The sequence below is a fragment of the Gossypium hirsutum genome, chromosome A09 (genome assembly GCF_007990345.1).
Source record: "Gossypium hirsutum isolate 1008001.06 chromosome A09, Gossypium_hirsutum_v2.1, whole genome shotgun sequence".
NCBI lineage: Eukaryota > Viridiplantae > Streptophyta > Magnoliopsida > Malvales > Malvaceae > Gossypium > Gossypium hirsutum.
In genome coordinates, this window is record NC_053432.1 from 33,508,648 (window position 1) to 33,527,162 (window position 18,515).

Sequence of the window (18,515 nt, forward strand, 5' to 3'; positions counted from 1 at the left end):
ACTCAGTGTACCATGCACTCATCATTTGGAGAAAGGCTTCCCGATCCCTTTCTCCTCCTCCCTGACCAACAGTAGGGGGTGGGTTTTCAGTCGGCGCTGCCCCTTCAGCCGGAGCTGGCGCATTACTCTCTACTTCATCTGCCACAGCTGGATCGGGATCCATTTACTATATAAAAATCATTTAAAAAGGTTAGAAGTAGTCACACTATCACAATTCATACATATGGCATGTATAGCAAAATCCGTACATACAACACGTAGTCCGAGGACCGACTAAACCTGGCTCTGATACCACCAAATGTAATACCCCCACGCCCGAAACCGTCACCGGAGTCGAGCTTGAGGAGTTACCGAACATAATTTATCAAATTAAGAACTTCAAATCATTTGTTTCTACATTCACAGCTTTCTAGCTACCCGCGTCACAGTTACAAGAAAAATCATATCTCGAGTTACAAAACTCGAAATCAAAATCCGTAAATTTTCCATAAATCTACACTCATATATCTATTTACTAATTTGTTTCTAGAATTTTTGGTTGGGCCAATTAGTACAGTTTATTAGTTAAAGTCTCCTCTGTTTTAGGGTTCGACTGCTCTGACCTCTGTGTATTACGAATCAGATATCTCTCTATACAAAATTTCAATGACTATGAGGTTTGTTTCTATTAAAACTAGACTCAATAAGGAATCTGTAAATATAAAGAAAAACTTCTAATTATTTTTTTACAATTTATTATGAATTTTTAAAGTCAGAATAGAGGATCCAGAAATCACTCTAGCCCTGTTTCACAAGGTTTCAAATATCTCATAAAGTATAATTTATATGCTTGTTTTTTTTATCCATATGAAAATAAACTCATTATGCTTAAATTTCATAACTACTCATCATTTAATTCCATTTATACTATTTTTAGTGATTTTACAAATTCATGTCATTGCTGCAGCAATATTCTATTTTAAGGCAAATTTCATCTTTTCATGAGTTGTTATGAACTAGATAACCTATTAAACTTCCATGATATCAAACATGATCTAAATTTAACCATCACCATGACTTATCAATATCAAACATTTTCTCAACCAATCATGGCCATATCATAAAATTATTTTCACAAAATAAGTATATTGCTATACATGCCATACTTAAGTTTTACAAGCCATTTACCCAGATGAAAGTCCTTTGGATAGTGTGATCGAACCTTCGACCCGTCCCGATTCCCAAGCTGGCTTGTTCAAAAATACAGTAAATAAAGAGGAGGGAGTAAGCATAAATGCTTAGTAAGTTCATATGTAAATAACAAGTAACATAACAATACAAATATACCAAACAACTTTAGCATGGTACCACCAAAACATATATCACATTTCTAAACATCATTCATCATCTTACCACCTTATCGTTGTTGTATCTATTTTCAACCCAAAGGTTAAGAACATACCTGTCCAAAGTGTCCATTTCACAACACTTACCAAAACGTCGCTTGCACCTTAAGTGTTCTTCCATTTCACTAGAAATTTCACCCGTTGAACACATCGGAATACAACTCGGATACACGGATAATTTGCACATAAGTGCCTCATACGTAATCAAGAAATCATGTTACCCGCCCCTAAGTGAACTCGGACTCAACTCAACAAGCTCTGGCGTTCGCATCCATAAGTGAACTCGGACTCAACTCAACGAGTTCGGATGCCTAGTTACATCTCACGAACTCGGACTCAACTCAACGAGTTCGGACATTCGCATCTATAAGTGAACTCGGACTCAACTCAACGAGATCGGATGCTCAACCATCCTAGTGACATGTCACTTGTATCCTAATCTATTCCTAAGGTTCAAACGGGTTTTTTCCCTCGATCTCATATTTGTCGTCTTCCATGGAATATCAGAACCGATACTCGATAGCAATTCGTATTTATCAAGTAGTAAACATAATTTGCATATTACTCAACATTAACCACAAAGCATAATATTTCACGATTAAAATTCAGCGTATCATATAATTAACATCAATAACTTAAAAATAACAATTATGCTACATTATTTACACATGAACTTACCTTGGTACCAAAATATAAAGATTTTGCAATTTAGTCCACAATCTTTTCTTTTCCTCGATCGCGACTTGAATCTCGTTTCTCTTGATTATGGAGCTTGGAAGCTTGAAACAAACCCTAACTATGGAGAACCCTTGAAATTTCGGCCTAATGAAGAAGATGGACAAAAATTGGCTTTTAATTTTGTTTTAAATTCATTTTAATAACTAAATGACCAAAATGCCCTTACTACTAAACTTTCTAAAAATTCCTTCCATGTCCTAATTTTGTCCATGAACTTAAAATTGGTCAAATTGCTATTTAAGATCTCCTAATTAATATTTCAATGCAATTTCATACTAAAAACTTCTAGAATTCAAATTTTGCAACTTATTCGATTTAGTCCCTACTTTCAATTTAAGCACTTTAGGCATAGAATTTCATCACGAAATTTTCACACAATCATGCAATCATATCATAATCATAAAAATAATTATAAAATAATTATTTCTATCTCAGATTTGTGGTCACGAAACCACTATTCCGCTTAAGCCCTAATTCAGGATATTACAGAGGTTGTCAAGCTTGGGGTTTGTTTCACATTCTTCCTTTCCCAAATAGTTGATCTATTGAGTAACCCTACAAAACAGTTAAGAGATCATGCTTCCACTCACTAATCCCCCATATTAGTTCCTCGTGGCTTTCATTAACAACATGGATTAGATGGAAGAATTAATCATAGGGAATGGATTGAAATTAAGAGTTTAAGAAAAATGTGACATCCTTTACTCAAGTTACTGTACTGAACGTAGGATCAAAAACGAGTTTAGAAGTACATGCCATATGAGATATTGATGAGATGTAATTTAAATCTTGATAAAGTTTAAATTGTGATTATAGTTTAAAGATTTCAACTGGTTAAAGCAAGAATTTACAGTTGTACTTGAGGATGTAAATGTTTACATTTCCAAATATCCTTCCTCAATTCTATTATTTTAGAGTAGATCTAACTTGCATTTTCTTTTTTTTCCCTCATATTTAGTTGGAGTTCTTGTTTTAATGCATCTATTTCATGTCTTTTTTATGTTTTTACTTAAACTTTCATGTATTTTTATAATTTTTTTATATATTTTTATCAAAAAAATGTTTTATTTTAAATAACTTTTTAATTTTAAACTTTTTTTTAAAATTTTATATTTTTTGAATTTTTTTAGAATAAAGACTAAATTGATAGAATGTCTAAAGTTGAGAGTTAAATGTATTGAATTTTTAGGATTAAGACAAAAAATTGATAGAATCCACAAATATTGGAGGAATAAGTTTGATATTAAATCAATAAAAACCAAGGTCTCGTTAGCATTTTGTTAATGATTTAACGGAGAAGTATAAATTTTAAAAACAAATAAAAACAAGGGGTTCTATTTCACATATAATGTATAAAGTTATATATCAATTACATCTTATTAGAAACTCGTTTTTTTAAATTAATATAATATTTTGTACTTAAATTTATATTTTTAATTTAATACTTAATTTTTTTTTCAATTTTGCATTTAAATTGAACACTTTTTATTAATTTTATGCTTAAGGTTTTTTTTTCTAATTTGATATTTAAACTTGATATTTTTTTCCTAATTGTTATCCAAGCTTTTATTGTCCAATTTGGTACCTAAATTTGTCAAATGTTATACAATTTACCCCAACACTAATGATGTTAGCTTTTTTACGAGTGGACAAATATAGCTAATGTATAACCATCATGTGACAAATAGCATGTAAATTAATGAAAAAAAACAATTACATTTATTTGAAGTTTCATTTGTTTTGTTAAATAATATGCTCAAATTGTACTTTTCAGTGAGTTGAGATTACATTGATGATTCATGACAAGAATGATTCAAGAAGGATCAACTGCTTAAAGCATGACTTGATTTTCACAAAGCCCTAAATGCCCCAAATATTATCATCTGTATCAAAGGAATTTTGTGAAAAAAATTGTGCTTTGAACTATGTTTAACAAATTGATATTGAAAAAGAAAACAAGAAGATTTTTAAAAAAAATCAAAATAAAAGAAATTCATTGTGTTCAATTAAAAATAAATTAAGATAAATTAAATTAAACTAAATTAAAAGTAATTGAATATTTAAAATACAAAAGAAGAAATTTCATGTCATATGCCATATTGATTATTTTTGCTGCTTCATAAAAAAATATAATTGTTAGTATAACGGGGTAAATTATATAACGTTTGACAAGTTTGACAAGTTTATATAGCAAATTTGACAAACAAAAAATTTAGATACTATATTTGAAAAAGCTATCAAGTTCAAATTCCAAATTAGATTTAAAAAATAGGTACTAAACTAGAAAAATATTCAATTCAAATAACAAATTAGACAAAAAAAAATTTAAATATTAAATTCAATTATTAAATATTACATTAAACCTATAAAAATATAGTAAATACAGCTGCTTGTCCTTTTAATTAAATTTTTTAAAACATGACATCACATGATTAACCATTTTAATTTTTTTTAAACATGTGGTAGCACATAACTTACTGTTGTGTAATGGTTTTCTTTACGCTTATTCAAGCAAGCAACAGGGTTTGATGCCAAAATAGGCCGTCCAAGGGCTTCTTCCAATCAAAACAGCGTCGACTCCAAGTTCCTCTTCCGGTCATGAACCTTTCCTTTGTCTTCTGCTTCTCTCTTTGTCCTTAAATTCATTTCCCTTTGTCCTTCTCCACCTGTCTCTCTCTCTCTGCTTCCTCCTTTTTATCGTGGTTGACTTGGCCTTCTTAAGCAAAAATTTGCTATAAAACCTTCATGCATTTCTCAACTCCAACCCATAAATTTCAAAACTGTTGAAGAAACAAAAGGAGAGCAATGTCGGGTGATTGGGGGCCTGTGTTAGTGGCAACGGTGCTGTTCGTGTTGTGCACACCAGGGTTGCTTTGTCAGTTGCCTGGAAACAAAAGGCCAGTGGAATTTGCAAACTTTCAGACCAGCCCCATCTCCATTTTTATTCACACAATCATATTCTTTGGCCTAGTCACCATCTTTGTGATAGCTATTGGAATTCACATCTACTCAGGCTAGAGCAGATAAGAGTAGGCAACGCTATCATGCTCCATTCCATGTTTATTCCTTACAAATTGTAGGTTTTCAGATAAAACTGTTCTAGTTTTTTTTCAAAATCTCAACATCTTTGGTGATTTACGTTTATTTATATCGTCTATATATATTTGATGTATGGATATGGTGAATCAGTGAAATGGTAGAACAAAGCAAATTACACACAGTTTTTACTTTCATGGAGGTTGCCATTGGTAGAATAAAGCAACGAGTTCTTGGCAGAAAATTCTGGAAACACCCCATGCTTGCTTAACTTCTAAAAGAGAAAACACAACTTTTTTCCCAATTTGGGCTTCAACAACTTCCAACACAAAACAAGGTTAATGGAATCCAGTATACAAAGCAAAAACGGCATGAAAATAAACTGTCGAATGTCTCTTTAAAGGAACATAAGAACAAACTGTTTTAGCTTCAGGACAGCCTCAAAGATGTAAAAAACAAAGGATATGTCCACGCAAATAAGAAAACTCCCACCGAGAAATTTTACAAGAAAATAAAAAAAGTAGAGAAGAATATTATGTAATGGAGAGTTACAAGGGACATGACATGTTCCTTAAAAGCAACGAACGACCTCCGAACCTTAGGCAACATTGAAACGACGCTAACAAAGCGGTAAATGATGACCAAACCAAAGAACCAAGGAGAATAAACGGCATTAAAGCCAAAGAGATCTTCAAAACTAAATAATTACAAAATAAGGGCTAATTGTGCCAAACAACCTCAAAATATTGTCTAAACTGTAAATTAAGATCTAAAATTTCAAAATATTTTAATTGAATCTTTAAAGTATAATGTATCAATTAGATCCTTTGTTGACCAATATGCCAATTTTTAAGTTTTAAATATCACTTAGAATAAACATCTAAATTAAATTGTAATCAAATGCACACTTCCCACTTGGAAAGCTTGGGCACATGGTGCGAATAAAATTTAAACACACCATATACAAACCACGTCATCTCGAGTATGAAGGTCAAGTTGCTCAATCTGGTAGAGTGCAAAGGTCGGTTAAGCAAGGAATTCTACAAAATTAAATCTAGGAATGTTAAATATCTTAATTAGCAGATCTTGGATAAAAAATAAAAGAGAGAGGAAGGAAATGTAAAAATAGGTTTCTGAAGCCTAAGTCAGTTGGGGGGCAATTTTGCGAATGAGTCCTTTTCTGATTTAGATTTCCAAAATCGAAACAAAAAATTTCGAGATGAGGCTTTGGATACGTTGGAACTCGGGAAAAAATTGGGTCTTAGAATTATTGGAAATGAAGAAGATGCGGTTAAGGATTTGATGGATATTGAAGATAATATATTAAGGTTGGACATATAGGTAGGATGTTCTTGATAGTTCCATTTCCTTTTGGTTTTGTCTTTTCCTGTTTATGGGTCTTGCTCTTTGAGTTTGGAGTGTTGGGTTCTTATCTTTACGAGGGTGCGTAGTCTCGGTATTGGCTTGGAGATTTTACTGAAGGTATTTTGCAGTTTCTGCATGGTCCAGATGTGATGATTGTTGAGTGTGGCATCGTGAGAGTTTCTTTTGTCTTTTGTTCAACTTCGAGACTTGATTGTATTGGTCTGTCATTTGACCACTTTTTGTGGTTGTCCATGTTTATGTTTCCTTTATGATACCTGCCTTGTTGTTGAGTGTGGTTTAGCAGTTGGTTTCGAGATTGATCTCGTGTTGTAGGGGTGTTCTCTTTGTTTAGCTCTTGTACGGTTTTTGTGCCTCCTGTGGGTAATTTAACCCTTCGTCGTATCCCTGTTTTAGGGCTCTTTCATGAATATTAATTTTCGGGCTTAGCAAAAAAAAAATGGCACTGAAGTTTACAAATTGAGCAAATAAATTTAGAGAGAGTCGTAGAGGACCCATATGAATTCTATGAGCATTAAAAACCCTTGCCACATGCTAATGTCCCGGGCGTGCACAAAAGCAAGGTAAGAAATGAACTAACTTAGCATTTGATTCCTTAAAAAAAACTTACCATTTGATATTAAGAGCATTGCGTTTATTATTAAAACTAATATATATAAGGGTAGTCAAGAAATGCATTTTATATCAAAAGCAAAGTAAATCAAATAAAATTACACTCATGAATATTGAATTGATATTAAATTAATTTGTTTAAAATGGAAAGAAATTTTTGTAATAGAAGCAAGGTCAGACGAGTAAATTTTTGTTTTGGATAATATGTATACAATGGTTACAATAATTATTTATTCGCTCCACTCTACTCATTATATATATAATTATATAAAATTATCATTTTACGTTTATATATAACTATTAAAAAGATAAATATATAAAAATTGTATATAGAGAAACTCTTATGTTTTATATTGAAATTTTTATGAAAATTTATGTTTACATATTTACATGTCTTTAAGAAAATTTTAAAATTTTGAAATATTTAGTAAAAATCAAATTAAGATAAAATAAGGTGCATCAAAATAGATATATTCAACATCCATATAAATACTAAATTACATATTCATGATAAATCAGAGTGAGTCGTGAAGCAAAATATATTAGTTGTGAATTTTGCAAGATGTTTCCTGGGTTGGCTTACATGCACATAGATAAAACAATTCTATTTAGGCTTAATTCTGCATAAAAAAATTACGGCTACAATATCGGTAAAACACCTCCCTGTTCTTTATATACACGAAATGAAAATCATGGAGGATCCAGCAAAAGGCCAAGGAGTTTTTTATTGCTAGTACTGGAAGTTAATTCAGCACAAAAACTAAGTAAGAGCTTCATCAACAACGTTTTATCCGGTTTTGTCTAGTGAGTTTCTTGGAGCATAACTTGTTCAGAGTTTCTTTCAAGCTTGAAACGTTCTTGAACCGAAGAGATGTAAGTTGAAGCTTTGATATCAACAGCTTCATCACCAGCAAATCCGAAGAAGGTGTCGATTTGGCTTAAATTTTCTCGCTTCTTATCAGCTGCTGGTACGAAAAACGAAACCTGCTTCGGTTGCGAAATTTTGTAGTCGTGGAAGCTGACCGAAGCTGTCGTAGAAGAAGCCTGGTTTGGTTTTACCTTAGTGGTGTACGGCATCGCCGATAAAGCTGGTTTCGCGGCTCTGTAGAACGGCGTCAGCTTTGACTTGATGAACCCTCGGTGCTTCCGGTTGGACTCCATTTTGCTATTTGATTTAATATCAACTATGCAAATGGTGCGCAGTATGGCAACCCATAGGGTGGCTATATATAATAGGTGGAAATTGAGTGGGTTCACTTCAAAAGTGATTTTGGGGTTCTTATGGGTTTTTATTCTAATTTTGTTTTTATCATTAGATTTTCTGAATTTGGATTTTTTTTACTCAATTTTTTAAAGTTTATATTTTTTATATTTGATTTTTTCTTAACAAGTAATTTTTGGATTTTCATTGTCAATGACAAACATGCGAATTAAAATATTCTCAATCATTGAACTAAAATGAATGTTTTTAAGCTTTAAATTTATAATTTATCCTATCTAATTAAAATAAAATACTTATTACTAAATTTTATTTTACCTTGCAAATAAGGATATAAATTAAGTTTCCCGTATAAAAGAAAGGATTTCCAAGGCTTTTTTTACTTCTATAATAAAAAACCAAAATGGTATCCCACTACCTTTATTTACGAAAATTGTATGATAGAGGTGGCGGAGAGGTAGCACCACCATTGATTTCGATAGTCAATCATTTGACCGTTTAATAAATATATATTTTTTAAGGCTGGAGTGTTGTGGATAGGCGGCACCAATATACTACTCCTATACACGGGTAAAATGGGTTAAACTACAGGTAACAGTGGGTGAAGGGTGTCTGATAGGCGGCACCTAAGTGAAGGCTTCCTGAAAGGCGGCACCAATGGAGGCTTTGTCATAGGTGGCACCCTGTGGAGGGTTTGTTATAGGCCACACCAATTCTTATTTAACTAGTATTTTTTAACGGTTTAGAAGACAAGAATAGAAGAGGAAAAAATTATGTAGAAAAAGAGAAAAAGAGAAGAATTCGTAATGTCAGTAGATATTAATTTTACTTTTTGTGGCAATATATATATTTTTAAAATTGCATATTTAGATTTTTTTTTTATAGATTTAGTGAATATGGATAATCAATTTTTCTGCATTCGTTTATTTCAATAGAGTAATTTTGATAACAACAGTTAGATGTATATTTAAATGTCACCAACAAATAACAATGAAATTTAATAAAAATACATCTGGTGGTGATTGAGACCGATGTGGATGGTGATGATGGATATGATAATAATGATCCATCCAATCACGAAGTTGAAGATGATAGTGATCTCGACCTAGATGAGGTCCCGAGTTATATTGATGCTGAAGGTGCAAATGACGATGGAAATGTTAATGTGTCTTAAGTTAGGAACATGAGTCGATGCATTGTGATACGCAATGATCCTGGGGCACACATGTCAATCATAAATCCTGATGCGGCGATGCATTCGAGTTCCCAAAGTACTCCGATATACTACATGCTCATCGGTTGGCTGTAGATTCCGCACGTAAGTAGTTATTCGTAGGCCAAAAATTTGCAACTAAGGAAGACTGCACATTTTCCATTAAGCGCTATAGCATGAATATGTCGGTTGACTATAATGTCACCGTGTCTAAACTGACATTGTATATAGATTAGTGTTGGAGGTCAGTAGAAGGCTGCAATTAGCGAGTGGAAGATCCACATACACTTCAATACGTTTGATGTAAGATCACTGCAAACATGGTTCCAAAACCATCTAGAACTACATCATGCCAACAATGAAGGACATACCGACCGTTTCGGTTTCAGTACTGATTGTTGAAATGAAAAAATGATTTCAGTACCGAGTGTCATACCAAAAAGTATGGGTAGCTAAACAGATGTTTATGGAGCAATTGTACGGAGATTGGGATGCATCGTACAATGAGCTACGGGGGTGCCATTATGTGGGAGTATGTGCCAGGGTTATCATTGAGTTGCAGACACGACCTTACTATGGTCAGGACGACCAACTACAATCGAAATACAATATATTCTTCGTGTTCTAATGCCCAATTCTTGTCTTGTTTCCCCCTTTTGTTAATTAAGTGTACAGCCCCAAACTCTGGGGAACATTTGGAATATGTTGGACGCACCTGAACGTTGTAGTACTCAATTCCCATTATGCCATTCGACTATTGAGAAATTCAGTAGAGGTGCATTAGTGTTGGTCTAGAATAGATTTCACTCTTTATATTAAGCCTTGGATGAGGGCTGTAACACCCTGATTTTGGGCCTAGTCAGAACAGTGGTTTCAGGACCAAAAATCCGATGATGAAAATTTTGTTTTTTATTATATTTTTATGGTCTACGATTTCACGGAATAATTTCGTGAAAATTTCGTTCGAAAATTTTGACGTTCGGGCACTTAATTTAGTCACAAGGACTAAATCGTAAAAAGTGCAAAATTTGAGTTCTACATACCAGAGGTGTCCAACTGTTATGAAATTTAAATTGAGGGTCCTTAAATGGTAATTAGACCATTGGTTAATTGCTGGACTAAAATAGACATGAAATGGGTGTAATAAAATAATTTTAAGTTAGGGGTATTTTGGTAAACTAATAATTAAAAGAATTAAAAAGGGAAATAAGTCAAACTAGCTATCATCTTCTTCATTCAACCGTTTCTACCAGCAGCAGCCGTGATTAAGGTTTGTTCAAACTCCCAAGCTCGATTGTAAGTGCTCCCTAGCCTCGTTTTTAAAGTTCTTTACATTTTTGAAATCCCAATAATTTGGTTAAGCTTATTCTGGCAATAATTTAACCTAGGGTTTATATTTGGAAAAATACCCATAGGTGAAATTTATTTATTTTGATGTTTTATGCCAGAATATGAAGCCTGAAATTGTGTTAAACAACTTTTACTAAGCAATTTTACGTGAAAATGAGTAAAACGACATAATTGGTAAAAATACTTAATGTTCATAAGTACATGTTAGAGCGCGAATTGGATGTTGCTATAGAAGGGAAAAATGATCAGCATGTTTATAAGGAAACAGGATGAAGTTTAATTTACGAGCCTAGGGGCAAAATGTAATTTTGACAAAGTTTAGGGGCAAAATTGTAATTTTCCAAAATATGATTTTGTGTTAATTTGAATAATGTGAGTCCTAATTAGGCTATATTTGAAATGATAAAGAAAGGAAAAATCAAAATTCAAGCTAAAATCGAAAAATATCAGGTTGTGGACAAAATGGTAAAAATGCCCATTTTCGCATATGAGGTAAGTTCATATGATTTTTAATAATGCAATGTGTAATTTAATGTTATTGCCTTGATATTAAATGAGATGTAAGTTCATGTGTAAATGTGGTAACATAATTGTTATTTTAAGTAATTTAATATTATTTATATGATATGATGATTATTATTATGAAATATTATGCTTTGTGGATTATTATTTAGTAATATGCAAATTACGTGACCTATTTGATAAATATGAAATGCTACCAAGTATCGGTTCCAACATTCTGTGGAAGGCTACAAAGATGTGTGATCGAGGAAAACCCTGTTTGAACCTTAGGAATAGATTAGGATACAAGTGACATGTATTGAGTTTGTCCAGCTGTGGGCATGACACTTATGTGCATGCATTCTTTGTATCCGATTATATTCTGAGTGTTCAACGGGTAATTTGGCGAATTATTCGTTGATGATCCCAATGAGATAAGCCATTGGCGAGTATGTCTTTGAGTTATGTTACAAGTTGTACAGGTATGTACACTAAACTTATGTGTGATGCCTTGACATGTGATGATCTATGATGTATATAGTATTTCGTGAATATTATGAAAATGACATGATTTGGAATAAGTCCTTGATACTTGATGACATTGAGATTATGGATTTATGCTTATGAAGCATAATTATGTGTTCTTACCATTATGAATGAAATGATATTGTATGGATTTTGTGAATAATAGTAATGAATGAGTAAATTTAGCCTTGGCAGTTTTGGGTTACTGCAGTGGTGAAAATTTCGAAATTCACCATAAATTGTGGAAATCAAATTAGGGGCTGAATAAAATATGAGGTTAAAGGCCAATGAGTCTAGTTTCACATAGAAGAAACGGTATATACAATCGAAATTTAAGTATGAGATATTTAAATTGTTGTGAGATAGAGTCTGAATGAATTCGTAATACCCTGTTTTGATGTGAGAAAATCATTAAAAATTATATAAAAATAATTATGGGTTTTAATTTATATTATTAAAACCCTTAATGAGTCTATTCACTATAAAGATAGATTAAAGCGTTATCCGAATTCTGTACTATGAGAAAAATAATTTTTAGTGAAGAGGGTTCAGAACTGTTGGACAGCAAAACAGGGAAATACTTAATGAATAAACTGTACTAATTTTCTATACAAAAAATTCTGGAAATTTTGTGGGAGAAAGGTATATGAGTTTAGTTTCAGGTAAAATTAACAAACTTAATTTGGAGTCTCGTAGCTCCAGATATAAATGAATTAGTAACTATAACTCAGTAAAATAGCTTAACCTGAACAAGAGTAAATTGTAGAATTATGATGTTTAACCTTTAAAAAAACATGTAGGTAATTGCTTATTAATTTCATATGGACTTACTAAGCGTAAAGCTTACCCATCCACTCTACTTCTTCAATTTTGGCAGGTGGGCTTGGGGTTGGAGATCATCGGAGGCAAAATCACACTATTAAGCTATCATTTTTGGGAGAATTAATTCAAATATTAGAAATATCAAGTGAGTGGCATGTAGAGGAAGTTAGTTTGTGATATGTATTATTATTATGACTTTGACCAGACGTACCGGTCAGTATTGAGTTATCGTATATGATCATGAGATGTGGTCCTTATCCATTATGGTTTGTAAGTTTAATTAATCATGCCATGTCCTATGTTTTGATGTGATGATATAGTTAGCTTTGTTTGTTATGCATGATTGGTAATACATCAGGTAAGTAAAATGTAGGCCAGTAGATCATGAATTAAATGGAAATGAGTAATGTTGCCTTGAATATGGATGTTTAATGGACAAATTGGTAACTACATTATTATGGTATAAAATGAGAATAAGATTTAGCATATCTAGTTCTAGTTAATGTAAGAATGTTATTATATACAGGACGGTAAGCAAATATGTTTAAAGTGAATGACATGTTATTGCATAATTATGGATGTGTAAGTGCTAATTTATGCCACGTTATATATCTTTAAATATGAGTCTTTGCATGTGTTCAAAAAGTTTTGAATTAAATGAAATTTTATGGCCTGGTTTTCGTCTATGTGTATGGTTAAGTCTGGTAATGTCTCGTACCCTGTTTCGGCCTTGGATACGGGTAAGGGGTGTTACAATTGGTGGTATCAGAGCTATGATTTAGTAAGTTCTCGGACTAACGTAGCATGTGTAAAAGTCTAGTTATACATGCCACGGATCCATGATAGTGTGATGTCTCTCGACGCGTAAGAGCACCGTCTTATTTAGACAAAGGTACTCTCCAACCGAGCTACACTGACCATGTTCAAGGTGATTGAAGGTATTTGAGTAAAATTATGATTATGATAAGTCTCAGTTCAGAAAAGTATGAATAAAAGTTTATGATATATATGTGATAACACGTGATATGAAAGTTTATGTTGTGATAAATATCTATATTTGCTTAATGCTCATATGATGTAGTGCACTTGGCTTACTTGACAAGTTGAATGGGATAAATAGAAATTTGTAGAGGTATGAGTAAGGGTTCATAATATCATGATACGGATGAAAATGTCATTGTCTTGATTGGACATTGAATGTTGATGAATGTTAATGATTTTTTTATGAGATAAAGGATTATAATGAAATGAACTTATCTATGTTAAATTGTTTGGACTGAATTATATGATTGTAATGATATTTATATGATGATACACAAAGTGAAATTTGCGATTGTGATGCAAATATTCATGTTTGTTTGGCCCTTATGTGATGTCATAAGCATGACTTATTTGATTTAATGAATGGATAAGTAAAGCTATCCAGAAATCATAAGATGCATGCATAAGTATACTTGTCTAAATGGGATAATTGGAAAATTGGTGTAAACCAACATGATTGTTGCGTTGCCTGAAATGAATGACATGATTTTAACAATGTTGCTATGATGACGAAAGTTGTGTCATATGTATATGCATAAGAAAGTCGAGTCAGAGGCCCTACAACCCTTCCCCCTTATCGAAGTGGTGCTTATAATGGAATTTCATGAGATTTGTACTGAATAAGTTCCCGGTTGAAAAACCAAAGAGTTCAATGATAGAATAATTATAAGTATGATTAGAGATTGAAAATGAGTTGATAAGTAAAGGCAGAGCTAGAAAAGTATCAGGTTGACATAAAGATTATTAGATGCACTGTTCCAGTTAGAGAATGAATTTACTTTGGTAAATTGAATTACTCAGGTACAAGGTCGAAAAAAGTGTAAATCACAATTTATTCAGAACTGGTCTTCTTTAGTGAAAGGTCTAACATGAAATTTGTGATGGCAGAACTAGTTGTGGGAAATGATCTTTGAAATGTGTAATATCTGAGTGTGACAGTTACGACTGAACAGATTTAGCAGTTTCTTCTGAGATGTTCTATGTATTTATCCGTTCTTAGAAAAAATTCTATGGATGTTGATCTTTTGAATAAATTATTGTTATATGGGAATGTTTTCTAATCCTGGTGTTAGATAGAAGCATTGATAGTCTGACTGATTTATAATTTGTATTGCTGTATTTCCTCGGGCATTTTATTACATTTCGTCTGATAAGAATTGATGAGAGGATATGTATGATATTATGATATTGTTTCTTCTACTCGATGCTCCATTTGATATATATATGTATGGGAAGATACATTGTTCTTGTTATATTTGATTCCAGTGGGATTAAATGATGTTTTCTTCTGGACTTCTTTTCTCTGAGGAATTTTCGAGATCTTCTATATTTTCCTATGAGTTTGGTTTTCGATTTTCTGGCATAGTATCGTACCTTGGATTTCTTTATTCAGTTTTCTTGTTATCTTTATTCCATAATTTGTTAATTATGACTTATGTTCGAAGTGCGTTCTTCAGCTCATGATAATCATGACAAGCATGACTATACTTCCAATTTGATCTTGGTAATGTGGTGATTTTAGTATTGGAATTTCTCAAATTTTCGTGTAAGGATTTGACAACAGCAAAGGCATAAGTGATAAAAGCGCGAGTTTCAATCGGTATGGTGGATTACATCTCTCGAGTAAGTCAATTATAATTAATGACTTCAATTGAGATATTTTGGTTACTTGAGCTAATACAATTGAGATGGTTTTGATTAGCGTAAGGAATGAATAGTAAAGGACTACAGATGAATTGTTTAGTAACTAGAAGAAAGGATAACTTGAAATGTCATTCAATGGTGTTTAGATCGAATCGAGTGTTTAATCTGTGTGAATTATTTATTTGAAAGATTTCATATGAAAATTATGTCAGGATCATTTTTCCCAAGTCTAATAATAGAATTTCATTTCTTTACGGGTAAAAGGCAAATAGTCTGAACGAGAAGTGTATATCTCTTAGAAAATTTTGATATGAGTTAAAGCTACTAAGAATGATAAAGTTTTCATCTTGCGAAAGCTGAAAAGTTTATTACATGTTAGCAAGGTTTGGACAGATGAGAATATTGCTAACCAAAACGTTTGAACTAGACTAGTCTGCATTGAATAAAGATTTCCTAATTTTCAGTAATGCACTGTTGTATGAAGGGTGATGTGCTTCAAGAATATAAGGTAATGTGATAGTTTGGAGCATTTGATGTCACAGAAAATTTGAGTTGTTGATGGGGTTAAAGCCGACAATCAGGATCTACCAGAATTATCTCTGCCAGTATTAATATTAGGATGAGAATGAGAAGGATTATTTTCGACGCTATATCAGAATTATTTTCGTAGCGGAAAGAGGAAAATGTGATAGTGAGTAGTAAACTAAAAGAGTACAGTGAGGATTGACTTCTGATGTTGAATTTTAGATTGGATCTGATTCATGGTATTATTATTCCGAGGCTTGTACAGAAAGAACTATACGAAGCTCACAGTGAAAATTTGCCTATTCATTCAGAGAGTAATGACTAACTGTAATTTGATTCAAATGTTATTGGATTGTGATTTATCGATGATGAAAATCTGTATGATTATTTCGGAAGAGTGCAGGTCCCTTTGATTTTTGGATTTCTTGGAATTCTAGTCTCTATAAACCAAATTGAGATCCGGGTTTTATGTCATTATATCATGGGAAACTTAGAAGCCTTTGAAATTTTAAGAACAATTGGGAGTTGAGTCCGTAAGTTTTCAGATCATATGAGAAATTAAAGAGCTGTATTGGAGGCACCGTCTGAGCGAAGGTACTTTGGTATCGTGTATGAGATTGAGGAATCTAAGTGAAGACCACTTTTTCGGTAAGATTTTCGGCGACGAAAATCTCTAATGAGGGGAGAGTTGTAACACCCTGATTTTGAGCCTAGTCGGAACAGCAGTTTCGGAACCACAAATTCGATGATGAAAATTTTATTTTTACTATATTTTTATGGTCTACGATTTCAAGGAATAATTTCATGAAAATTTCGTTCGAAAATTTTGACGTTCGGGCACTTAATTTAGTCAAAAGGACTAAATCGTAAAAAGTGCAAAAGTTGAGTTCTACATACTAGAGGTATCCAACTGTCATGAAATTTTAAATTGAGGGTCCTTAAATGGTAATTAGACCATTGGTTAATTTCTGGAAAAAATAGACGTGAAAAGGGTGTAATAAAATAATTTTAAGTTAGGGGTATTTTGGTAAACTAAAAATTAAAAGAATTTAAAAGGGAAATAGGCCAAATTAGCTATCATCTTCTTCATTCAACCGTTTCTACCAGCAGCAACCATGGTTGAGGTTTGTTCAAACTCCCAAGTTCGATTGTAACTGCTCCTTAGCCTCGTTTTTAAAGTTCTTTACATTTTTGAAATCCCGATAATTTGGTTAAGCTTATTCTATCAATAATTTAACCTAGGATTTATATTTGGAAAAAAACCCATAGGTGAATTTTTTTTATTTTGATGTTTTATGGTAGAATATGAAGCCTGAAATTGTGTTAAACAACTTTTACTAAGCGATTTTACGTGAAAACGAGTAAAACTACATAATCGGTAAAAATACCTAATGTTCATGAGTACATGTTAGAGTGCGAATTTGATGTTGCTATAGAAGGGAAAAATTATCAGCTGTCATAAAACATAAGGAAATAGGATGAAGTTTAATTTACAAGCCTAAGGGCAAAAATGTAATTTTGACAAAGTTTAGGGGCAAAATTGTAATTTTTCCAAAATATGATTTTGGGTTAATTTGAATAATGTGAGTCCTAATTAGGCTATATTTGAAATGATAGAGCCAGAAAAAATCGAAATTCGGGCTAAAATAAAAAAATATCAGGTTGTGGACAAAATGGTAAAAATGGCCATTTTCACATACGAGGTAAGTTCATATGATTTTTAATAATGCAATGTGTAATTTAAAGTTATTGCCTTGATATTAAATGAGATGTAAGTTCATGTGTAAATGTGGTAACATAATTGTTATTTTAAGTAATTTAATGTTATTTATATGATATGATGATTATTATTATGAAATATTATGCTTTGTGGATTATTATTTAGAAATATGCAAATTATGTGAGCAATTCGATAAATATGAAATGCTACCAAGTATCGGTTCCAACACTCCGTGGAAGACGGCAAAGATGTGTGATTGAGGAAAATCTCATTTGAACCTTGGGAATAGATTAGGATACAAGTGACATGTCACTATGATATTTGAGTTCCAAACTCATTGAGTTGAGTTCGAGTTCGTGAGATGTAACTAGGCATCCGAACTCGTTGAGTTGAGTCCAAGTTAACTTATGGGTCGGTTACATGGTAGCTTGGCTACACATATATTCCGCAGGCTATTGAGTTTGTCTAGCTGTGGGCATGGCACTTATGTGCATGCATTCCGTGTATCCGATTATATTCCAAGTGTTCAACGGGTAATTTGGCGAAGTATTCGTTGATGATCCTAATGAGATAAGCCATTGGCGAGTATGTCTTTGAGTTATGTTACAAGTTGTACAGGTATGTACACTAAACTTATGTGTGATGCCTTGACATGTGATGATCTATGATGTATATAGTATTTCGTGAATATTATGAAAATGACATGATTTGGAATAAGTCCTTGATACTTGATGACATTGAGATTATGGATTTATGCTTATGAAGCATAATTATGTGTTCTTACCATTATGAATGAAATGG

The 18,515-nt window shown here is 32.4% G+C and overlaps 2 protein-coding genes across 2 annotated transcripts; one reads left to right on the plus strand and one right to left on the minus strand.

Moving 5' to 3' along the window:
• The first annotated feature begins 4,819 nt into the window (after nucleotides 1–4,819).
• LOC107934041 (uncharacterized) lies at nucleotides 4,820–5,267 on the plus strand. Its single transcript, XM_016866377.2, has one exon. It carries the CDS (start codon nucleotides 4,929–4,931, stop codon nucleotides 5,139–5,141), a length of 213 nt encoding a protein of 70 aa, XP_016721866.1. The 5' UTR covers nucleotides 4,820–4,928; the 3' UTR covers nucleotides 5,142–5,267.
• Nucleotides 5,268–7,955: 2,688 nt separating this feature from the next.
• LOC107934037 (uncharacterized) lies at nucleotides 7,956–8,315 on the minus strand. The gene has a single exon (XM_016866373.2). The coding sequence runs from the start codon at nucleotides 8,313–8,315 to the stop codon at nucleotides 7,956–7,958; it is 360 nt and encodes a 119-aa protein (XP_016721862.1).
• Between the last annotated feature and the right edge of the window lie 10,200 nt (nucleotides 8,316–18,515).